The sequence below is a fragment of the Saimiri boliviensis genome, chromosome 5 (genome assembly GCF_048565385.1).
Source record: "Saimiri boliviensis isolate mSaiBol1 chromosome 5, mSaiBol1.pri, whole genome shotgun sequence".
NCBI classification, from domain to species: Eukaryota; Metazoa; Chordata; class Mammalia; order Primates; family Cebidae; genus Saimiri; species Saimiri boliviensis.
This window is the reverse complement of record NC_133453.1, coordinates 102,559,145-102,584,876: the sequence shown is the minus strand read 5'-3', so window position 1 is coordinate 102,584,876 and position 25,732 is coordinate 102,559,145. Positions and strand designations below refer to the sequence as shown.

At 36.1% G+C, this 25,732-nt stretch overlaps 1 protein-coding gene across 1 annotated transcript in view; it reads right to left on the bottom strand.

Moving 5' to 3' along the window:
• DARS1 (aspartyl-tRNA synthetase 1) overlaps positions 1–25,732 on the bottom strand; it is an 82,609-nt gene that overhangs the window by 2,719 nt on the left and 54,158 nt on the right. The window contains exons 8-15 of the mRNA XM_003922004.4: positions 20,792–20,903; positions 19,806–19,940; positions 15,442–15,589; positions 10,284–10,430; positions 8,535–8,577; positions 6,712–6,792; positions 5,208–5,319; positions 4,965–5,036 (exon numbers count right to left, since the gene is read on the bottom strand). Of these exons, the coding sequence (XP_003922053.1) occupies positions 4,965–5,036; positions 5,208–5,319; positions 6,712–6,792; positions 8,535–8,577; positions 10,284–10,430; positions 15,442–15,589; positions 19,806–19,940; positions 20,792–20,903 (850 nt within the window). The remainder of the gene's footprint in view (positions 1–4,964; positions 5,037–5,207; positions 5,320–6,711; positions 6,793–8,534; positions 8,578–10,283; positions 10,431–15,441; positions 15,590–19,805; positions 19,941–20,791; positions 20,904–25,732) is intronic.

The window sequence follows — 25,732 nt, the reverse complement described above, 5'->3', positions numbered from 1 at the left end:
CTGTAAAATATTTATGCAAAATAAACATTACTGATTAAGAGGAAACAGTCCTAAATTTTTCATTAAAACTAAAACTATATATTCTGGCTGGGTGCAGTGGCTCACATCTGTGGTCCGGGGACTTTCAGAGGCTGAAGCAGGAGGACTGCTTGAGCTCACTCTCTTGTCCAGGCTGGAGCACAGTGGAGAGATTTCAGCTCACTGAAACCTCTGCTTCCTGGGCTCAAGCAATTCTCCTGCCTCAGCCTCCTGAGTAGCTGGAATTACAGGCATGCACCACTACACCCGGCTAATTTTTATATTTTTAGAAGAGATGACATTTTGCCATGTTGGACAGGCCGGTCTCGAACTCCTGACTTCAGGTGATCTGACCACCTCGGCCTCTATTTCTTTTTAAAAGAAAAAGAAAAAAAAAAAAACCCAAACACTACTATATATTCAATGTAGTAGTACAGTTTGTAGTAACAAAAGGCTGGTAACAACCTACAAGTCCATCAATAGAAAGGTGGTTAACAAGATTATGGTTCCTCCTTTTAATGGATTCTATGTAGAGATGTAAAAAGAATAAAAAAGCTCTTTAGGTATTGATAAGAAACAAGCTAAAAGATACACTGAAGTATTTCTTCTCTATCTGGGCTCATATTTTAAAAAAGATACATTAAGTAAAAAATGCAATGTACTAAATGGTTTATATATAATAGCATGCTATAATTTATAATGTGTGTCTATGTGTCTTTTCATATATGCAAAGATATCTTTGCAAAGGTAACTGAAAACTAGAAACAATGGTTTCTTGTAGGGAGGCAAATATATATACTATTCTCCTTTTCCCGTTCCAATTTAAAAAACAGTGTTAAAATACATATAACATACAATTTACCATCTGAACCATTTTTAAGTATACAGTTTACTAGTACCAAATACATTCACAGTGTTGTGCAACCATCACTATCATTCATCTCTATAACTCTTTAAAAAAAAAAATCATGTTTATATTCCTTTGGATATATACCCAGTAATGGGATTGCTTGTTCAAATGGTATTTCTGGTTCTAAATCTTTGAGGAATCGCCATACTGTCTTTCACAACGGTTGACATTTACATTACTACCAAGAGTGTAAAAGCATTCCTATTTCTCTGCAACCCTGTCAGCATCTGTTGTTTTTCCACTTTTTAAGAATTGCCATTCTGACTGGTGTGAGATGGTATCTCATTGATTTGCATTTCTCTAATGATCAGTGACATTGAGCTTTTCTTCCTATGTTTGTTGGCTGCATAAATAAATGTTTTCTTTTGAGAAGTGTCTGTTCATGTCCTTTGCCCACTTTTTAATGGAACTGTTTGTTTTGCTTTTTTTTTTTTTTTTTTTTTGAGATGGAGTTTCGCTCTTGTTACCCAGGCTGGAGTGCAATGGCGCGATCTCGGCTCACCGCAACCTCCGCCTCCTGGGTTCAGGCAATTCTCCTACCTCAGCCTCCTGAGTATCTCGGATTACAGGCATGTGCCACCATGCCCAGCTAATTTTTTGTATTTTTAGTAGAGACGGGGTTTCACTATGTTGACCAGGATGGTCTCGATCTCTCGACCTCGTGATCCACCCACCTCGGCCTCCCAAAGTGCTGGGATTACAGGCTTGAGCCACCGTGCCCAGCCCTGTTTTGCTTTTTTCTTGTACATTTGTTTAAGTTCTTTGTGGATTCTGAATATTAATGATACATGCACGTGTATGTTCACTACAGCACTATTCACAATAGCAAAGACATGGAATCAACCCAAATGCCCACCAGTGATAGACTGGATAAAGAAAATGTAGTACATATATACCATGAAAATATTATGCAGTCATAAAAAGGAACAAGATCATGTCCTTTGTAGGGACATGGATGAAGCTGGAAGCCATTATTCTCAGCAAACTAATATGGGAACAGAAAACCAAACACTGTATATTCTCACTTGTAAGTGGGAGCTGAACAATGAGAAACATGGAGGGAAAGAACACACACTGGGGCCTGTCAGGGAGGGTGGGGTAGGGGAGAGCATTAGGGAAAAGAACAATGCATGCAGGAGTTAATACCTAGGTGATGGGTTGACAGATGCAGCAAGCCACCATGGCCCACATATATCTATGTAACAAACCTGCATATCCTGCACATGTATCCTGGAACTTAAAATTAAAAACAACAACAACAAAACCCATATACAATGACCTTAACTGGTGCTATTTATTTTTAAAGTTGTGCCCAGCTTTGAGTTATAATTGACAAAAATTGTACGTATTTACAGTGTACTATGTGACACTCTGATACACTGTGAAATGATTAAATCACGTTAATTAACATATCTATCATCTTGCATACCTATTTTTTATTTTTTATGGAAAGAACATTTAAAATCTACTTTTAGCAATTTTCAAGCATACATTACCTGTAGTCACCATGTTGTACAACTGAATCTGCAGAACTTATTCATTCTAACTGAATCTTTGTATCCATTGACCAACTTCTCCCCATTCCAACAACCATTCTACTCTTTGTCTATGGTTTCAACTTTTTTTTTTTTTTTTTTTTTTTTGAGACGGAGTTTCGCTCTTGTTACCCAGGCTGGAGTGCAATGGCTCGATCTCGGCTCACCGCAACCTCCGCCTCCTGGGTTCAGGCAATTCTCCTGCCTCGGCCTCCTGAGTAGCTGGGATGACAGGCACGCGCCACCATGCCCAGCTAATTTTTTGTATTTTTAGTAGAGACGGGGTTTCACCATGTTGACCAGGATGGTCTCGATCTCTCGACCTCGTGATCCACCCGCCTCGGCCTCCCAAAGTGCTGGGATTACAGGCTTGAGCCACCGCGCCCGGCGGTTTCAACTTTTAAAAGGTACCATATATATATGAGATCACGTAGTATTTGTCTTTCTGTGCCTTATTTGCTAATCTGTTCAGCATCATGTTCTCTAGATTTATCCGCATTGCTACAAATGACAGGATTTCCTTCTTTTTTAGGGCAGAGTATTGTTTCACTGTATAGATAAAACAGGTTCCATATTCCTAATATGAACATCCAAAATGCTGCAAAATCTGAGACTTTCTGAGTGCCAACATGATACTCAAAAACACAAATGAAAAGACTAAAAATGCTCATTGAAGCATTTCAGATTTCTAGATTTGCGATGTTCAACCAGTAAGCACAATGCAAATATAAAATCTGAAACAATCCAAAATCAGACATGCTTCTGGTCCCAAGCATTTTGGATAAGGACTATTCAATCTATACTACATTTTATTTATCCATTCATCCACTGATGGACACTAAGGTCATTTCTATATCTTGGCTATTGTAAATAACATTGCATTGAAGATGAGAGTGCACAAATCTCTTCAATATACTGATTTCATTTACCTTGGTATATAAAACCAGAAATGGGATTGCTGTATCATATGGCAATTCTATTTGTAATGTTTAGAACAATGTCCATACTGTTTTTCATAATGGCTGTACCAATTTTACATTCCCATCAACTGTTTACAAACAAGGATTCCCTTTTCTCCACATCCTCACCAACAATTATACATTATCATTTTGCTAATAGCCACAGGTGTGAAGTGGTTATCTCACTGAGGTTTTAATTTATATTCCCCTAATGTTTACTGATGGTGAGCATTTTTTCATATACCTATTGGCCATTTGTACGTGGGTTTTACATTTAGGCCTTTGATCCGTTTTGAGTTAATTTTTGTATATGATGTTAGGTAAGGGTCTAATTTCAATCTTTTGCAAATGTACATCAGTTTTCTCTTTACCATCTGTTGAAAAGACTGTCCTCCTACCAATTTCAATTTGAAAATTTTGTAAGTACATATTGTATTTTCCAAAAAACTCCCAAACAGCAAACAAAAACTTCAATAAAACTATACATTCAAAATTCTTTTTAAGAGTGTTTGGTATGGACATCCAAAGATGAGTTAAATATTTACTCATTTTAAATTGCAGAGCAGGCTGGGCTTGGTGGCTCATGCCTATAATCCCAGTACTTTGGGAGGCCAAGGTAGGCAGATCATCTGAGGTTGGGAGTTTGAGACCAGCCTGACCAACATGGAGAAACACCGTCTCTACTAAAAATACAAAATTAGTGGGGCATGATGGCACATGCCTGTAATCCCAGCTACTCAGGAGGCTGAGGCAGGAGGATCACTTGAACCCGGGATGCAGAGGTTGTGAGATCGCACCACTGCATGCCAGCCTGGGCAACAAGAGCGAAACTCCATTTCAAAAAAATATTGCAGAGCAGTCCCTTATACTGTAGAAGTGTTCTTTTTTTTTTTTTTTTTTTTTTTTGAGACGGAGTTTCGCTCTTGTTACCCAGGCTGGAGGGCAATGGCGCGATCTCGGCTCACCGCAACCTCCGCCTCCTGGGTTCAGGCAATTCTCCTGCCTCAGCCTCCTGAGTAGCTGGGATTACAGGCACGCGCCAACATGCCCAGCTAATGTTTTGTATTTTTAGTAGAGACGGGGTTTCACCATGTTGACCAGGATGGTCTCGATCTCTTGACCTCGTGATCCACCCGCCTCGGCCTCCCAAAGTGCTGGGATTACAGGCTTGAGCCACTGCGCCCGACCTAGAAGTGTTCTTAAAGCCAATGAAGTGCTGCATCTCAGTAAAAACACTTAGTAGCTATTTGAGCTATTTTAAGGTAGAGCTTTAATTTGGGTTAATGTGAATGAACTCACAGTAAAAGAGAGAAAACAGGATACCCCACTTACAAGACATTTGGCTTCTAAACTCTAAGAGAAAAAAATGGCTATAACTTTATGACAATAATATTTTAAAACACACAAGTTAGCTGTCCATTTTGTTTCTTGGAAATCAAATTTTCACTTGAGTTATAATTCACTTAAAAAAATTATTGTAATTGAAATTTGCATTATACGTAGAACTTATGAGCTTATTTGTAAGCAATAACAGAATATTACCAATGCCTCCGCCAGCATGAGGAGGAGCTCCAAAGCGGAAGGAATCAATGTAAGCCTTAATTTTCTCCAAATCTACAAAAAGACACAAAACAAAACAAAATATAATTTATCTTATTTATTTAAAAAAATCACAAAAGAAATTACTGTTCAATGTAGATTTTTAAAAGACCGAGAAGTCTTTTAAATGTTTACAATGTATTATTTTCAGACTATACACTCTCCTAAATTATTTTAAGTGTTTACCAATTCCATGATGTAAAGCTCTCTCTGTTAGCAGCTGAGGATCATGTATTCTTTGAGCTCCTGACAATATTTCTTCTCCTCTCATGAACATATCGTAAGAGTTGGACTGTTTCTGCAAGAGAAAAAAACACCACTCTTCAAGTGACTACTATCCTATTTCTACTATACATATACAGAAAAAAATCTCTGCTGCATGAAGAACAAGTTCATTTTTTCCTACAATTAACAATGCAACCTTGTTTTCTAAAGTAGAATTAAACTATTGAGGGCTGAATAATAACTTTTTCTTTGTTTATATCAGTGTTTGTGCTCTCCTCCCACACCCCCAATAACAAATCAGAGCACCACATCTAATTTTTAAGAAGCAGTGCTGATCCTTATTTTACTTTATCATCTGAGATGTTTTTAAGCATGATATGATTTTGGGGTGACTTTTGGAACTTCAAGTTATCAACAGGTGTGAGTCTTTAAATTATTATTTTTACTTTAATCCTGTCTTTCAATAAGCCAGTGGTTCTCAAAGTGTGATTCTGCAACCAGTAGCTTCAGTATTACCAGAAATTTGTTAGTTGGTCTGGAGTGAGGCCTGTAAATTATCAGGCTCCCACTCCAAAGCAACTAATGAGAAATTCTAGGTGGACCCTAGCAATCTGTTTTTTAAAAAGTCCTGCAGGAGATTCTGATGCACTGTAAGGTTTAGAAACCACTGCAACGGAAAAACAATAGATGACCATAAGACATTATTTAGATTAACTCCCAGGATACAATGTGAATTCCCAGTTTAAGGTCAATGATACGATGTTTTGCTGAAGTATGCAAATCTAGTAGTACTATTTATCATTTACATAGCTGTAGGATACAGTAAATTCCTCTTCAGAGCTTTAGCTTGTTAACTTCCTTGTTCTTTGTTCTCAAACTCAACTTCCTTGTTCTCCATCCCTCCTTGTCCCTAGTTACTATAAACAACTTTCCCGCCAGTTCTAATAAAAGACTCACATCTGTTCCCTCGGTTACCTGTACCCATTCCTCCCTCTGGAACCTCATGTCTCACCACTGTAACTCACATCCCCCTTCCCTTCCTTATTTGGGGAAATATTCACAAATAGCCAATCAGGTCAGTTTAGATTGTGCAGTCTGACCCCAGCTCATGGGTGAGTGACAGAGAGGTAGGAGCTGCGTTAGAGATAAAAACCTGTTTCCTCCTTTGTCCAGGGTGCTTTTGTGATCATGATTTACTCAGGTAGTACCCTTCTGCAGAAGTAAATTGCCTTGCTGTGAAAACTTTTGCCTGAGTGCTAGTTTCACTTTGCGGTACCAAGCACGTTTCCAACATAGCCTTTCTTCTTCATAAATCTTCAGACAAATGACCAAGGAAAATGATTTTAACATAGGTTTTTAAAACTAATTTGCCAGAATATTCCTATTATTCCCATTATATAATCTGACATAGTGACAATAAAATTTCCCTTCTCCAAAATACGTTATTTAAAACCAAATTACTTACAGGATTTCTTGGGTCAGGCATGGTATAGAAAGGTCTTACAGCCAATGGATATTTATCAAGAATATAAAAATCTGTATCATACTATAAAAAGAATAAATGCAATTAAAACACATTTTTAAAAAGTAAGATGGCTAACATTTTGGTAATTACCTTTTTTATGCAAAAATTTTTGTTCTTCAAATTTACTCTATTATATTGTATACACAATGAATATCTTGCTTTTTTTTCCAAGTAACATTTTTATCCTATAGCATTTTGCCATGGTATCATAAATTCTTCCGATATCTAATTTTTAGGCACTGCTCCATCATAGTTTTATTTCATTTTATTTTTTTAAAGAGACAGGGTCTTGCTCTGTTGCTAAGGCTGGAGGGCAGTGGTGCAATTATGGCTTAAGCAGGAGCCTGGCTAATCTTTAAAATTTTTTGTAGATATGGAAGCTTGCTATGTTTGCCCAGGCTGGTCTTGAACTCCTGGCCTCAAGTGATCTCCTACCTCGGCCTTCCAAAGTGCTAGAATTACAGGCATGAGGGACTGTGCCAGGCCTATGATTTAAATATTCATTATGATGCATTTTATAATTAAAATAATTGTCTGAAATCCTTTTGGTTTTTACAGAAACTATATTATGTCTATGAATTATTTTGGGAAAATTTGATGTATTTTACAATATTAATCACGGAAAACCTAGATTATTTTCCCAACAATTTAGATTTTGGTAGTTTTCTTCAAATGAATGCTACAACTGAAAGAAATAAATGACATTAACATGAATTACAACACTTGTTTGTAAAGAATGCTTACTATGTGATCTAGATTAAAAAGACATAAATTACATTTCAACAGTTTTTGACTTTCAATATTTTTGCTAAAACTTGAGATGAGGATGTTAACAGTTGACAAACTGGAATTAGCTCCGCTGAAACAGCATTTTCAAGGTCTAAACTTAAAATGGTTTCAGAAATACCAGTTTATTCTAGTCAGTTTAACAGTTTCAAGTGCAACCAGCAGGAGGAGCTCAAGGACTTTTTCCTTCACATTATACCATTATCTTAAAATTTTTAAAAAGATCATACTAAGTTTAGCTTTTATCCTTTTTGGAGTCTTGATGAGATTGGAAAGTAGCTATTACATATGAGGCAGAGAGGACGCTCATTCATCTTAAAGTATCATGAGACAACAGGGTACACAGGAAAGATCATTTCTTTTTTTTTTTTTTTGAGATGGAGTTTCATTCTTGTTACCCAGGCTGGAGTGCAATGGCGCAATCTCGGCTCACTGTGACCTCCGCCTCCTGAGTTTAGGCAATTCTCCTGCCTCAGCCTCCTGAGTAACTGGGATTACAGGCACGCGCCACCATGCCCAGCTGATTTTTTATATTTTTAGTAGAGACAGGGTTTCACCATGTTGACCAGGATGGTCTCGATCTGTTGACCTCGTGATCTACCCGCCTCGGCCTCCCAAAGTGCTGGGATTACAGGCGTGAGCCACCGTGCCTGGCCCAGGAAAGATCATTTCTAAATAATCTCAAATAATTTGGAGGTAATTTCTAACTAATTTGACATAGGCATCACTTTTAGAGACACTTCAGAACAACTTTGTAGAAATATGAAATACTGAGTTAATCAAATCATCTGGGAGAAAGGCAGACTGTCTGAATATTTTTTTCTAAGAAAATTTTTTTTTAACATTGTCCCTCTTAGTTTTTATTTATTCCAGAATCATACTCTTCTAGGTAGCTCAATCCCCTCTGCAATTGTTCTTTAGTTTCAAGAGACATTTCAGAATTAGAGAAAGAAATCCGGCATAAACAAGAGTCCTACCTTTTCCTTTACCAAATGACCCAACAGCTTTTCATTTGGTGTACTGAAAAAGAAAAGTGAAATCAGTGTTTGAAGATCAAACGGCAACTTATAAACGTTAATAAGGAACTTCTTCTATTTGAGTTTCTCAAGTGATTACAAAATTTGTCCAAAACATGCAGTTGTCTATTCTGCTCTTTTCTTAAAAGGCAAGTACTACTGAGAATCACTTATGAGTATATCTTGGTACAGTGACTTAGTGCTTAGTAGATTTTTCTCAAATATTTAATTAAAGCCATAAACAGAATTTAGCAATTCATTGATTCAGAAATATCACAGATGAAATAATTTCCTATAATTACACATAATAAAAGTTTGCTATACCAATATGGGCTAGTCTTGACATGAAATGGTCTTCCATTTTTGGCACTCTTTATCAATGGTTTATGAAATAAAAATTAGTATTATCCAAGGTTTTAAAATAGTGTTTATACAAACGTTACATTTTTATAGTGAAGAGGTAGCTACTTTAGCTTCTATCTTACGTACGAACAGTTACTAAAATACTTGAAAAAATACTACTCAAGCTTATAGGATTTTTATTGTGCCTTAAAATGTCATCTAGCAATGCAGGCAATGTTTAAAGCATTTTTGTTGTTGTTGTTGTTAAACAAAAATAAATGGTTTGGGGTATTTTTTTGAAAAACCCTAAAAAGTGACAATAGTCCTTTTCCTCCTAAATACATATGTATTGTAATGGTTTAAAGGAATCATTCAAGGAAGGCTTGAATAAAATATAAGTAGATAGAAATGTTCAAACTTTACATGTTTTATTTATTTATTTTTTACAGAGAGGGTTTCACTCTGTCACCCAGGCTGGAGTATAGCGGCATGATCATGGGTTACTAGAGCCTTGATACTCCTGGGCATAAGTGATCCAACAGCCTCAGTCTCCAGACTAGTTGGAACTACAGGTGTGTGCCACCATGTTCAGCTAAATTTTAATTTTTTTTTGTAGAGACAGAATCTCTGTGTTGTCCAGGCTGGTCCTGAAATCCTGGCCTCAAATGATCCTCCTGCTTCAGCCTCTCAAAGTAATGGGATTACAGGAGTAAGCCACCACACCCAGCCTCAATCTTTATTAAACTACATAATTTGTTTCAAAATCTAAGTTGTATGATCTGAATTCAGGTAATACTATATATAATATAGTACATATGATACTATATAAGCAATATTGACATTTATAACTTTTGGAGATGTTAACAGTTTATACCCCGATCCCAGGTGGGGATAGATTTAGACTGCTGTCTACCCTCTCTAATACCATTAATCTGGAAAGAGAAGTAACATATTAGAAGATAAAATCACAGGCAAAATTCACAGGCAAAATTCCCTATACTCTTTAAAGAGTTACAAACATGAGGGGAAAAGAATGAAAAATGGTGTTTTAAACAAAATTGTGAAAACTCAGGCAAACTATAGTAAACATCTTTATTTCAGATCACACATTATATAAAACAGCATCATACTGTATACTAAGTTAATAAAATTTAAGCGTATCAGGGAAAAAATCATTTATTAATACTTCCATTCTCTCTTACCTTAAACCAAATTACTAAGGTTTTAAAAATCACAAAGACAACTTAGAGGATGAGTCAACAGGTGCGGCAAACCACCATGGCACATGTATGCCTATGTAACAAACTTGTATGTTCTGCACATGTATCCTGGAACTTAAAGTTAAAAAAAAAAATCACAAAGACAAACCTCAGATCGTCTTCATCCCCCATTTCGACTCCAGCTTCCCTAAGCATAGCCAATGCTTCACAATATTCTAGTCTTAGAGTTGGCTCCAAAAATTTGAATGGCTCACATGGGAACTGCTTATTCACCGTTTGAATTTCAGTCTGAAACCTATTTGCAGAATGATTTGGAGTTAATAAAATGTATGAGATAAATGTTTCTCCCACAAGAGGTCACTGTGGCAATATATAAAATCAATTTTTGAATCTGTATATATACAAGGAAAAGCATTAACAAATTATTAAAGAATGAAATTTAAATACTTAAAATATTTAACAACATTTTTCAATCTCATGTTTTTGTAACCACAGTAACATCAAAGGATTAAAAATTTTCTTTATAACTTATATCAGTTAATATGGTTAGAAACATAAAATGCCCATTTAATGAAACATTACAAAAATCTGACTTTTTAATCCTTTAACAATTCTTGTTATCATGGAAGAAGACCAAATTAAGGAATATTTCTTATCTTCCCCCATCTGTATTACACTGCATGTTCAGGACAGTGCCAATTTCTTTCACATTTTGATAATCTCTATAGTACATGCCTACCCTATATATATATAATATTATATATATATATATTATATAATATTTTATATATATATAAAATTATATATATATAATATATATATAATATATATATATATAGAAGGTACAAAACAATGTTTACTGCACTGAGTTGAATTTCTGCTATGGAAGATGATATTTTATTGAGATTTAAAAAGTCTATTTTTGGCCAGATGCAGTGGCTCATGTTTGTAATCCCAGGACTTTGGGAGGCGGAGTGGGGTGGATCACCTGAGGTCAGGAGTTTGAGACTATCCTGGCCAGCATGGCGAAACCCCGTCTCTACTAAAACTACAAAAATTGTTTGGGCATAGTCGGGACGCTGAGGCAGGAGAGTCGCTTGAATGGGAGGCGGAGGTTGCAGCGAGCTGAGATCACGCCACTGCACTTCAGCTTGGGCAACAGAGTGAGGCTCTGTCTCAAAAAAAAAAAAAGAATATATATATATATATATATATATATATATTTTTTTTTTTTTGCTGGAGTATTTATGGATTCAATGATGGCTGGGATTTGCTTCAAAATAATAGGGAATGAGGGAAATGAGTAAAACAAAATTGGCCACAGTCGACAATAATTGAGATTGGTTGAGTTCATGGGGGATCATTAGGCTACTGTACATCCTTTTGTACGTGTTTGAAATTTTTCCATCATTAACAGACTTGAAAAAAGTATGTTTATATTCTATATACAGAAAAAAGGATGTTTGTATTTTATATATAGAATTCTTTAACTAGAATTTACATTCTATTTTTTTAAATTTCTAAGACAGGGTCCCGCTCTGTTGCTCAGGCTGGAGTGCAGTGGTACAATCTTGGCTCACCACAACCTCGGCCTTCTGGCCTCCCACCTCAAGCCTCCCAAGTAGCTGGGACTAAACGCATGTGCCACTACGCCTGGCTAATTTCTTTATTACTTTTTGTAGAGATGGGGTTTCACCATGTTGCCCAGGCAGTTCTCAAACTTCTGGGCTCAAGCAATGTGCCCACCTTGACCTTCCAAAGTGTGAGGATTACAGATGTGCATCACACCCAGCCTAGAATTTATATTCTTGAAATTAAAACACTATCATTTCTTGGCTGGTCTTACAGGCTTCCAGGGGAATAATAAAGCTTAGCCATTGATTTATTCAAATCTTGATGTAAGAAGACCCTATAACTGATTTTTAAATGGCCTTTCTTTGTTTATATATCAACTCCCATTCATCATATGTTTATCAATGGTAGACATAACTAAAAATATGACTATCAATACTTTAAAATACATTTATACATGTACTTTATACACATATATATTTGGATATATATAATACATGTATGTACAATATAATACATACGCATTTGTATATGTATTTTTCTGAGAGGTAAATACTAATGATAAACATGAGAGGAACATGACACAAGCCAGATAACCTAATAAACAAGTGACACCAAAACTTAAAATTTTTAAATGACCTAAAGAACATACAAAGAAGGTTTTTATTTTCAAATTGCCACCTTAACTCTACTGAGAAAGTTCAGCAGTAATGGCATCTGAGTCTAATATATAAGTAGAGATTTGATTAATCCCAAGGACCAAAATTCATGCTTGGTCTGTTGTTATAAAAATCAAAGTGGAAATGTGAAACTCTATTATTTAATAGAGAAGGTATCAGTATTTTAAAAAAATGAATTTCTGCAACTTTCTTGAATTATGAATGTGAACAGAAAATGAGAAAAGCTTTGTGTGTTCCTTCATTGCAGTTCTATAGTATATTTTGTCTTATAAGGAAAATATTATCAGTTTTTCCATGAACCATTGAAAATTGATTAAAATAAACTATATCAAAATGTTTTAGGTAACAAAGATTTTTTAAAAAGGCTGCCTGCAATTAACTAGCCATCAAAGGTACAAAGCTGCAGAGAATGCCTGGAAATATTGGTACTCATGCTACAGTATTGTTTTTTTTTTTTTTTTGAGATGGAGTTTCACTCTTGTTACTCAGGCTGGAGTGCAATGGCGCGATCTCGGCTCACCGCAACATCCGCCTCCTGGGTTCAGGCAATTCTCCTGCCTCAGCCTCCTGAGTAGCTCGGATTACAGGCACATGCCGCCACGCCCAGCTAATTTTTTGTATTTTTAGTAGAAACGGGGTTTCACCATGTTGACCAGGATGGTCTCGATCTCTTGACCTCGTGATCCACCCGCCTCGGCCTCCCAAAGTGCTGGGATTACAGGCTTGAGCCACCGCGCCCGGCCGCTACAGTATTGTTAAATAAGTTTAGTGATTAATTTCCACATTCTTTTTTTTATATTTTTTGAGATGGAATCTTGCTCTGTTGTCCAGGTTGGAGTGCAGTGGTGTGATCTCTGCTCACTGCAACCTCTGCCTCTTGGGTTCAAGCAATTCCCCTGCCTCAGCCTCCTTCTGGTACTACAGGTGCATGCTGCCACATCCGGCTAATTTTTGTATTTTTAATAGAGACGGGGTTTTGCTATGTTGGCCAGGTTGGTCTTGAACTTCTGACCTCAAGTGATCCACCTGCCTTGGCCTCCCAAAGTGCTGGGATTATAGGTATGAGCCACCACACCCAGCCAATTTCTGCATTCTTAAACATACTCATTAACCTTGCAATGCAGTAAATAAAATTCACATTTTTGAACTCTTTTAAAATACCAATGAAACATCAAACACATCAACAAGGAATAGTAAAATTGCAGTCTTCAAATAAAATGTTAAATATGATCCTTTTTCAGTTATTAAAATGCTAGCTTAGTCTATTGTAGCTTACCTAATACTTGAAATATAGTCACAAATATAGAAAGAGAAAAAATAGACTTTCTTTTTTTTTTTTTTTTTTTTTTTTTTGAGACGGAGTTTCGCTCTTGTTACCCAGGCTGGAGTGCAATGGTGCGATCTCGGCTCACCACAACCTCCGCCTCCTGGGTTCAAGCAATTCTCCTGCCTCAGCCTCCTGAGTAGCTGGGACTACAGGCGTGCACCACCATGCCCAGCTAATTTTTTTTGTATTTTTAGTAGAGACAGGGTTTCACCATGTTGATCAGGATGGTCTCGATTTCTTTTTTTTCTTTCTTTCTTTTTTTTTTTAGATGGAGTTTTGCTCTTGTTACCCAGGCTGGAGTACAATGGCACGATCTCAGCTCACTGCAACCTCTGCCTCCTGGGTTCAGGCAATTCTCCTACCTCAGCCTCCTGAGTATCTCGGATTACAGGCATGTGCCACCATGCCCAGCTACTTTATTGTATTTTTAGTAGAGACGGGGTTTCACCATGTTGACTAGGATGGTCTCAATCTCTTGACCTCGTGATCCACCCGCCTCGGCCTCCCAAAGTGCTGGGATTATAGGCGTAAGCCACTGTGCCCGGCCAAAATAGACTTTCTTAATCAGCGTAACTTGCTTCTATTTTGTTTTCCTATTTTCTCCATGTTAAACATCATCATAAGTAAACAACTTTCAATGACCTTTAAAGGGAAGAGCTATTTGCCAGTTTAGAGGGTGTAGCTGAAGTGGACATTCTACATAATTCAATTTTCTGAACATCTAGAACACATCTAATAGTTCTGTAAACGTTAATTCATCAGATCCAAACAGGTTTAAACATCTTTTCAGTCTACTGGTTTTTTTTTTTTTTGAGATGGAGTTTCGCTCTTGTTACCCAGGCTGGAGTGCAATGGCACGATCTTGGCTCACCGCAACCTCCACCTCCTGGGTTCAGGCAAGTCTCCTGCCTCAGCCTCCCAAGTAGCTGGGATTACAGGCACGCGCCACCATGCACAGCTAATTTTTGTATTTTTAGTAGAGACGGGGTTTCACCATGTTGACCAGGATGGTCTCGACCTCTTGACCTTGTGATCTGCCCGCCTCGGCCTCCCAAAGTGCTGGGATTACAGGCTTGAGCCACGGCGCCTGGCCTGGTTTTTAATCTTTACTGAGCACTCAATGTAAATATAAATGGATTCAAGAGTTAACCATATTTGACACAGGCTTAATTTACATATTGACAGATTCAGTTGACTGAAGGAACTTTTTTATCTCTATGGTGGGTAATAATACTATTTCCACTTAATGGCTAAGGAAACTAAGGCACAGGGTTAAATAACCTGCACAAGATCCACACAGAAAAGCAGCGGTGCTGGGATTTGAACTCAGGCTATCAGGATGTTGCTGAATCCAACCTCTTAAGCATTACCCTCATACTTATTTCCCAAATAATAAACTGTTAAAAGTAACACTTTCTCTACTTCTTGAGACATTTGGGATGTCAGTGTAAAGGAAAAAACAACACAAAAAAATACAGTTGGAATGTTCACAATGTTCTAAATTTACCAGGAAAATAGAAGTTAGCTGCGGCCCCAAATGATTTGGATCCAGAAGCAGTATTTTGAGTGTGGATTTTTCCAACCAATTAAATGGATCATCTAACTGGCAAATCTTTATATATATGTCCATAGAAACTTAGTTTACATGTTTAAATTGAAGAATTTTTTTAAAAGAGCCCAAACTGATTTGAAATCAAGTCTGTCTAGGTATATAAAATACTTTTTACCTTTCTTGAAGCCCTTTAAATATTTGTACCATGGTGTCAGCAATTTCTTCCATAACTTCATGGTAATGGTAATTAAAAGCCATTTCAATGTCCAAACCAACAAACTCAGTTAGATGTCTATGGGTATTAGAGTCTTCTGCTCTGAATACTGTGAAGTTAATAAAAGAAATAAACAGCAAATACTGTTTTCAATTTTGGATAAATTGGGATTTAAATACAAAATTTTATTTAGGATTCCAGTGGTATTATTTTCATATTACAGGGCTGGAAGGATCTCTGATAAACCATCTGTTTGCACATTCTCTTGGACAGCAAGTTCATTACAAACTCCTACAGTTCATGCAATAAAAGCCACACCAAATGTAAATTAACAAGAGAGGTTCATGAGAACCCTGGGAGAATGCAAGATCCTGTATCTTCTCAGTATTTAAAAATATATTCAATTATGACCAAGATAGTGAGTTCTTCTCAATTTTATTAAAACTTGACTCAAATTAAGTCAAACTCTACAAATAAAGTAACATACAATATTTCATTTGACTACAGTAGTCATTTATAGGAATATTAGTGATGTGAAAGATGAGTTGAGCTAGAGTCAGGAAGGCTGGACAGCATGAAAAGGCACTGAGGATTTTAAGAGACATTAGCTCAGTCCAGCTCTTAATATCTTCAGTGTCTTTTCCTCCCGTTCAATCTTCCTGACTGTAGCTCAAACCATCTTTCACATCACTAATAATATTCTTATAACACATCCTTGCTCAGAAACTTACAATGGTTCCCAAATGACTACTGTAGCAAGACATAAAATGACAAAAAAACCCCTAAGACCATTATGCTTTCATAATTTAATCCTAACCTATATTTCTCACTTCTTAAAACTAACTTGTCTTATTTTTGTTTTCTTGTGTAGTCCCTGCTCTTTACTTACTCTTCTTCCTGCCTAGAATGCCATCTCTGTTGTCTATATATATTACTCTGTCTTTGAAGCACATTTCAGTTTGAATTGTCTTTTATGGTGACTCTAACAAACTGTTTTCTCTCTTTTTACACTTTACTACTTATACTATATGTTAACATCAACTTGCTGAGTGTACAGACAATCTGACTATTTGTTGTGAAAATTATTTGATTATTTCCTATGACTGTGATATGTATGCATGTCTTACTCAGTCTTGGGAGCAGGCACAATGTTGATTTCTTTGTCACTCACAGCATGGGCTGCAAATGAACAGCATCAATACCCAAACTACAGAATTTCAGGCCTCCCCCAAGATTTACTGATCAGAATATGCATTTTTTTTTTTTTTTTGAGATGTAATCTCGCTCTGTCACCCAGGCTGGAGTGCAGTGGTGCAATCTCAGCTCATGGCAATCTCTACCTCCTGGGTTCGTGCAATTCTCCTGCCTCAGCCTCCTGAGTAGCTGGGACGACAGGCACATGCCACCATGCCTGGCTAATTTTTTATATTTTAGTTAGAGATGGGGTTTCACCGTTTGCCCAGGCTGGTCTCAAACTCCTGAGCTCAGGCGATCCGCCTGCCTCGGCCTCCCAAGGTGCTGGGATTACAGGCGTGAGCCACCGAGCCCAGTCTCAGAATTTGCATTTTAACAAGATCTCCAGGTAATCTGCGTGCATATTAACATTTGAGAAGTGCTGGCTGATTCTTCTTTTATGTACGTGGTACCTAGCACAAGGTTATATATGTAGGAGGTGTTCAACAACTTGTTAATAAATTCAGAAAATTAAGACCCTTAATGATCCTGCCAGTTTCTCTATTAGCAAGTATTTAATTTTTATTAAGCTATCAAAAACATATATAAAATAACTTGGTAAGTTTTAAAGAATAAAGTAATTAAAGAATAAAGTAAAGCTGCCTTTTCACTTCTAATTAGCTTAAAAAAGAAGCTGCCACATGATCATGTGCCTGTGCTTGACTTTTAGCCAACATTTCTTAAAAACCATATTATTATAAATTTATTACAAATTAATATAATTTATTAAATATTAGATATTTGTTAGTTTCTAATGGACATCAGCATATTACCGATAGAACAGTACAAACAAAATAGTTTAACAGAATGGCTCTGGAATAAAATTGGTAGCAAATTAGACAGAGGTACAAGAGTAAGAAGTTATAAATGACAACATATATTACTTTGACCACTGCAACTACCTGTTCTTTAGTGTTGATGGGGAGCTGAAAAGAGTCCAAATGGGAGCTAATTTTTTTCTAACTGCACTCAGGTTTATTAAAATATATACTTAGGTATATTTCAGATGATGTATATTTTCAAAAAATGTATTTTCAGGACTTCTTCAAGGAGAACTACAAACCACTACTCAAGAAAATAAGAGAAGACACAGATGGAAAAACATTCCATGCTCATGGTTAGGAAGAATTAATATTGTAAAAATGGCCATACTACCCAAAGTAATTTGTATATTTAATGCTATCCTCTTCCAACTACCAATGACCTTCTTCATAGAACTGGAAAAAACCACTTTAAACTTCATATGGAACCAAAAAAGACCCCGCATAGCCAAGACAATCCTAAGCAAAAAGAACAAATCTGGTGGCATCACGCTGCCAGACTTCAAGCTATACAATAAGGCAACAGTAATGTACTGGTATCAAAACATAGACATAGACCAATGGAACTGAACAGAGGCCTCTGGAGCAACACCACACATCTACAATCATTTGATCTTTGACAAACCTGACAAAAACAAGCAATGGGGAAAGGATCCCCTGTTTAATAAATGGTGTTGGGAAAATTGGCTAGCAGCATGCAGAAAGCAGAAACTGGACCCCTTCCTGATACCTTATGCTAAAATTAACTCCAGATGGATTAAGGATTAAAATTAACTCTACATGGATTTAAACATAAGACGTAATGCCATAAAAACCCTAGAAGAAAACCTAGGCAAAACCATTCAAGACATAGGCAAACGCACAGGCTCCATGACTAAAACACCAAAAGCAATGGCAACAAAAGCCAAAATAGACAAATGGGATCTAATTAAACTCCAGAGCTTCTGCCCAGCAAAAGAAACAATCATTAGAGCGAACCAGCAACCAACAGAATGGGAAAATATCTTTGCAATCTATCCATCTGACAAGGACTAATATCCAGAATCTACAAAGAACTGAAACAGAGGTACAAGAAAAAAACAAACAAATTCATCTAAAAGTGGGCAAAGGATATGAACAGACACTTTTCAAAAGAAGACATATAGAAGCCAACAAACATATGAAAAAATGCTCATCATCATTGGTCATCAGAGAAATGCAAATCAAAACCACATTAAGATACCATCTCATGCCAGTTAGAATGGCGATCGTTAAAAAATCTGGAGACAAATGATGTTGGAGAGGATGTGGAGAAGTGGGATCACTTTTACACTGTTGGTGGGGCTGTAAATTAGTTCAACTATTGTGGAAGACAGTCTGCTGATTCCTCAAGGATCTAGAAATAGAAATTCCATTTGACCCAGCAATCCCATTCCTGGGTATATACCCAAAAGACTATAAATCGTTCTATTATAAAGACACATGCACACTCATGTTCATCGCTGCACTGTTTACAATAGCAAAGACCTGGAACCAACACAAATGCCCATCAATGATAGATTGGACAAAGAAAATGTGGCACATATACACCATGGAATACTACGCAGACATAAAAAATGATGAGTTTGTGTCCTTTGTAGGGACATGGATAAACCTGGAAACCACCATTCTCAGCAAACTGACACAAGAACAGAAAACCAAACACTCCATCTTCTCACTCATAGGCAGGTGCTGAACAACAAGAACACTTGGATACAAAGAGGGATGCATCACACACTGGGGTCCATTGCTGGGGTGCTATGGGAGAGGTAGTGGGAGGGAGAGTGGGGGAGGAATAATGTGGGGAGAAATGTCAGGTATAGGTGATAGGGGTATGGTGGTAACAAACCACCTTGCCATGAATGTAATTATGCAACAATTTTGCATGATCTGCACGTGTACCTCAGAATCTAAAGTACAATAAATAAAAAATTTTTAAAAATGACATATTCTCAAGATAAAAATTTTCTTCAGCATTCCTCTATAAGAATACATAATGCTTGTAATTGTATTCACATGAATGATGCTCAATTGTTTAAAGTACTACTGACTATACTTTTTTTTTTTTTTGGGGAAAATGTCTACCAAATATATTGTCTTTTCTACCTCAAAGTGTAGCATTTGTATAGTCAGCAGATAAAATAATTTAGGGTTTCAAAGTGTCTGTACATTATATAAGTAAAATGTGTTTCTAAAATTGTAACTACTGTACAATTTATCCACTTGGATAAAACATAACTGTCAAAATCTTACCTGGTCCAATACAGAAAACCTTCTCAAAATCAGCACAGATGCACATTTGCTTATACAGTTGTGGGGACTGAGCCAGGTATGCATTATTTTTAAAATATGACACAGTAAAAACATTGGCTCCTCCTTCACTGGCAGCTGAAATGTAAACATTTATATTATAATCAATAGTAAGCTTATCAATACAAACTTCTAGTTAAAAAGTTTACGCTCAGGTAGTTCACTTTAAGAAAAACTGGAAAATGAAGAACTGTGGCTAAATCATAGTCTATATATGTCTTCTTACATGTGATTCTAAATAGTTTATATTTAAACCAGATTTACTTCTTTGGCTATGCTTTTATTTCGCTTCTTTGGATATATATGCTTCTTTTCTGCATCAATTTCAAAACCATTAATGCCACTCTGGAGTTGTAAAATTTAAAAAAAAATGAAAAAAGATATTTTTCATCATTTTTCCTTTTTTAAAAAACTTTCCCAGGGAGCTGGAATAATCATTTTTGTAATTATCAAGAATGCAGTGTTCAATTCTGAATTTGAACCAAAATGCCATTTGTAACACACTTTCTGGTGTTAAACAAATCTAAAAAGGGTAAAATGATTAAAGATTCTCATACAAGGTAAGAATTAAGGAGATTTTTCCATCATTAATATTTACTGATTTTACAATGCAGCTTGTACAAAACAAAACTGCATACTAATTTCAAAAGAAACTTATATCATGAAAGTGGTTCCTGGTGTAACTTCTGTAACAAGAATCTCACTTTGTGTGTTAGTGCCTCACTTTACAATCATTATAAGAAAATGTACTTATTAAGGCTGGTGATACATGATTGCTGCTATATAAGATGGTCTTCAAAACAGTAGTCTCATGGCAATAAACCTGAAGGGATGCCTGGAATTCTCAAGTTAAAAATTTTATTAATATAAAACAATTCTTGGAAAGCAAATTTATTTTTAAAAATAAAGAGAAATATTTCGAAGCATACCTGAAATAATTTTAGGAGTTTGGATTTCCACAAAACCTTTGTTAATTAAAGTTTCTCGGAAGAGATGGCAGATGCCAGACTGGAGACGGAAGACTGCCTGACTAGTTGATGTCTAGAAGATAGTAATAAAATCTAATCAAATCAACATAATTAATTACTAAACACTAACTCTGTGGGCTAGGCACTGTGAAAACCTAACAATTCTTGCCTTCAACATTTTAAAATTCAAATAATTGGGGAGAAGACAAAAGGACACAAATAAATATAATACAAGGCAAAAAAGCATGCTGGACTATAATGACTACATATGATCATATAATGCTATTTCACCAGAAATGCTCAGTGAGCAGATGTTTTAATTTGTAGGAATTCCATAAAAGAAAAATATTTCTTAACAATTAGTAAAACAACTTATTTGTGAATGGTCTTACTGCTTTTTTAAAGGCAACCCATAAAGTGAGACGTACCAATGTTTGTGCAGCATATTAATGTTCTAAATAAGATGTTATTTGACAATAAATGAATAAAAAACATGTATTTAGTACTCTAACTGTCCAGCACAGTCACCTATTCTTTCTACTTTTTCTCTTTCCCTCCTTTCTTTCTCATTTCCTCCTGTTTTACTTTTAGCCTCAATTAGTTGTGATGGTGACCAGAAAGCTCTAGAGGTAATTATCTCTACTTTAGACTAACTTTTGTCCACTTCTCTGGTCAAAAGAAGTGATTTCTTATCTTTAGGTCTTGCTTATTACATTTTTTAAAAATAGCTATCCTATGGCTACGTAGGTGTTTAGTAAAGTATGTCAACTCAGACAACTAAGTTAGCTGTGAATAGTTGAGTTAGGTGAAGAAATTGTCTTCTTAGTCTTATTAAAAGAATTTCAATTACTTCTTCCATCTCAAAGGGCTCACCCCTTCTGCATTTACACAGCAGTATCCTGAGAAAACACTGTTAATGATGAAATGATTACATTTCTTTCACTTTAAAGAATGATATTTAAATAACCTTTAATTTCTGCAGATCAGATAAAAATATTCGTGTAAACTGGTCATATTCAATTAACATTATTTTGTAGTTCACATTTAAAGTTACATCAATAGTTTCTCATAAAACAATGAAAACCACTTAAAAGATCTTTATAATTTATTATTTACTTATTCATTTTCAAGATGTCTACATTTAAACTATAGAAAAAAACTTGTGGCTTTTTTCACATTATGTGGTTTAATGAAACATTTGGTTCATCCAATCAAAACAAATTGAATAATCTTATGCTTTCAAAAAACCTAGTGACCTATTTAACAAAAAGCTGTTTCACTGTTACTGACAAATGTAGACAGATGTATTTCAGTTCAGAATATGTTCTGTAAGAGGGTCACTGAATACATTTTATTGCCACTTACCTCTTAGCTAACTCAACTAAACTGCAACCTCACTGCAACCTCTGCTTCCTGGGTTCAAGTGATTCTCCTGTCTCAACCTCCTGAGTAGCTGGGATTACAGGTGCCCACCACCATGCCCAGCTAATTTATTTCTAGTAGAGACCAGGTTTCACCATTTTGGCCAGGCTGGTCTCGAACCCCTGATCCCAGGTGATCTGCCCGTCATGACCTCCCAAAGTGCTGGGATTACAGGTGTGAGCCACAATGCCTGGCCTAAACTCACTTCAACTAACCAAAATTTTACTAAACGGAAATTACACTTACGAACCGGTTGTCAAAAATTATATAATATGAATAAAAACTTCACCAATTACGTTTTTAAAAAACCGTACAGTGCCCAGATTCTTTCCTTCCTGATTGTATAAACAAGTGTGTTAATGTGTAACATTTATGGAGAAAATGGATCTGTCATATATAAGAAATATAATTTTTTTCTCATTAGTTTCTTCAAGGTACTTACTAACTGCTAGGAGGACAGGGACCTACTTGATTAGACACTGAACAGTTAATCACATGACAATTCCAAAACATCCTAATTTCCACCTAGCATTTACATACTGGAGAAAATTCTCTAGCAGATTCTAGCTTTTAAATGGTTTGAGAACCGCCAGTCACAGAGGTGAATGGGAAAATAATTAAAGAAAAAAGAATTACTAAATATAAGATGTTCTTTAAAAGTAAATAGCAAGGAAGAAAAACAAATATTTCAAAATAAATCCGCAACTATTTTGATTATGTTTCTTACTAGCAAGAATCCCTATCACTGCAAAGAGAATCATACTGTGCTAGTGAATTCAGACTAGCTATCTCTGCTGGTTAGAATAAGATAAAGAGTTAGTATTAGCATCCTGTAAACTTTCTAACTTTGCCCAGAGGAAAATACTGTTCTCAGGCCCAGGTTGGTCAGTTAATTTAGCAGAGGAAGAGTACTAAGCAGACTGCATCAGAGTCTGAGAAACTTTTGCACTTAATGCTGGGTCATCTTTCTACATTTATTCCTCCTTCAGAAAGTATTATTGTTACATGAGAGAACAATACAACATAGTTAAAATAAGAAATGGAAAGGCATTTTTTCCTCTCCTGGTCAAAGCAAGACATTTTGGGTGAAACAGATCTAAAGAGAACCAAAATCAATTTTTTATAGACTCATTTAAAAACTGTTTCCCTATTACATATTGATTACTACAATCGACTTCTACATGTGTTTAAGAATTTGATAGCTAAGGTAAAAATCAACAATGATCCAACTTGTCAGTAAGATTACAGAATGTATATAACAAAATTATGTTTAATAGGGTAATTATATATTAAACCTATTTCAAATCAAATGCTTCTAAAATATAATATATAAAGTGAATGCAATATGTTAATTTCAGCGTAATTATATAACAACCTTATTTTCAATTGAGAAGGAATGTACAAATACCTTATGTATTTATCATTATTATACTTACCCTTACCTTAAGATACATAAATGAACAGGAAAAAGGCTTTATCATTTAAGTTATAAACCATACTAATGATATTAGTTTTCTCAATGTTTAAATCTAAAAATTGTTTTGGGTCAAACAAATATTTTAGGAATACCATAATATGTGAAAAAATAGTACTTACTCCTCACTCATTCAACAAATATTTATTATATGCCTACTGGCACTGGGCTAGGTGTTAGATAATAATGGTGATTACAGAGGGCATGAGATAGAAGACAAACTAAACAGAAAATAGAAAACTAATTTTTCTATACTTAAAAAATTACTTTTAGAAAAACAAAACGGAAAACCTAGTTCTTGAACTTCAGTTTTAAAGAAGCTTGACATTCCTTATATTAAAATAGTATTTTTAAATTCTGTAGCAAATTTTCCAAAAGCATGTTTATTAAATTTAGAACACTGATAATCTGTATTACACAAAAGATCTGAAATGAGGGGAAAAACAACATTTTGCATTTGTAGAATTCCTTTCCTGAGGACCTCATAGCACTAGAAGGCAAACATTGTATCTTTTATGGAGAAGACAGACAGGTACATGGAGAGAAGTAAGGGTGCTGAGAGAAAGAATTCCAATAGAAGACAAAAATTCAAACAAACCCAAACTTTATAATGCAATCTTTAATAGTATTTAGCTCCTTACCATCCTCACAACAAATTACTTCCATGTTGTATTAGACTTGAAGCTTTTAAAATTACCTATTTAAGTTATCATCTTAACTATCACCTACTACATCTTTTGCTTCTAATGGCTGCAGATAATTCCTGTTCATTTATGGTTTATCTGGTTACAGGAACACTACTGCAAAGCTGGACTAGGGGTCAGGAAAGACAGCAGAAAAGGCAGTGGGAAAGACATTTCTAAAATGATATCTGATTTAATTCCAAAGGGAACTATCATTTTTAAAGATCAGAGTTATGTAGAACTTTTTTTTTAGACAGAGGCTCACTCTGTTGCCCAGGCTGGAATGCAGTGGCGTGATTTCAGCTCACTGCAACTTCCACCTCCCAGGTTCAAGTGATTCTCCTGACTCAGCCTCCTGAGTAGCTAGGACTACAGGCACATGCCACCATGCCTGGCTAATTATTTTGTATTTTAGTAGAGTTGGGGTTTCACCATGTTGGCCAGGCTGATATTCAACTCCTGACTTCAAGTAATCCACTTGCCTCAGCCTCCCTAAGTGCTGGGATTATAAGCATGAGCCACCATGCCTGGCCAGATTTATGTAGAATTTCTTCTTCCTTCTTTCTTTTGAGATGGAATTTCTTTCTTGTTGCCCAGGTGCGAGTGCAATGGCATGATCTCGGCTCACTGCAACCTCTGCCTCCCAGGTTCAATTCAAGCAATGCTCCTGCCTTGGCCTCCCAAGTAGCTGGGATTACGGGTGCCCGCCACTATGCCTGGCTAATTTTTGTATTTTAAGTAGAGACGGGGTTTTACTATGTTAGTCAGGCTGGTTTTGAACTCCTGACCTCAAGTAATCCACTCACTTCAGCCTCCCAAAGTGCTGGGATTACAGGCATGAGCCAGTGCACCTGGCCAGATTTATGTAGAATTTCTAATCGAACAAAAGTAATCTCTGAGAGAAAGAATCCAAACTGTCTAAAATTGCTATCATATTACTCTAACAAGGAGATTCCAGCTGTGTGTGTTCAGGTTAACTCTGTGTCAACACATTTCAACACATATACATCCATTCTAATGTATGACAAAAATGCTAGCAGATCAAGTATGTATGTCCCTATGGAGGGACCCTGTGATACAAAACAGTGCTGAGCGTCCTTAAAATATTTTTCTAACTGATGCATTTGTTCTGAGGTCAACAGTTACAACATCCCTGAGGATACCTCCCCTTGACTATTTCAGACTATCCAGATCTACTTTCAAAGAACTATAGCTGTGGTGATCAAACACCTATCATTCTCATGGCAGCCCTGAGTTCCCAATCTTATGTCCACTGCTGACACAAACCAGCATTTCTTAAACTTGTCTTCTGTGTTTTACTAT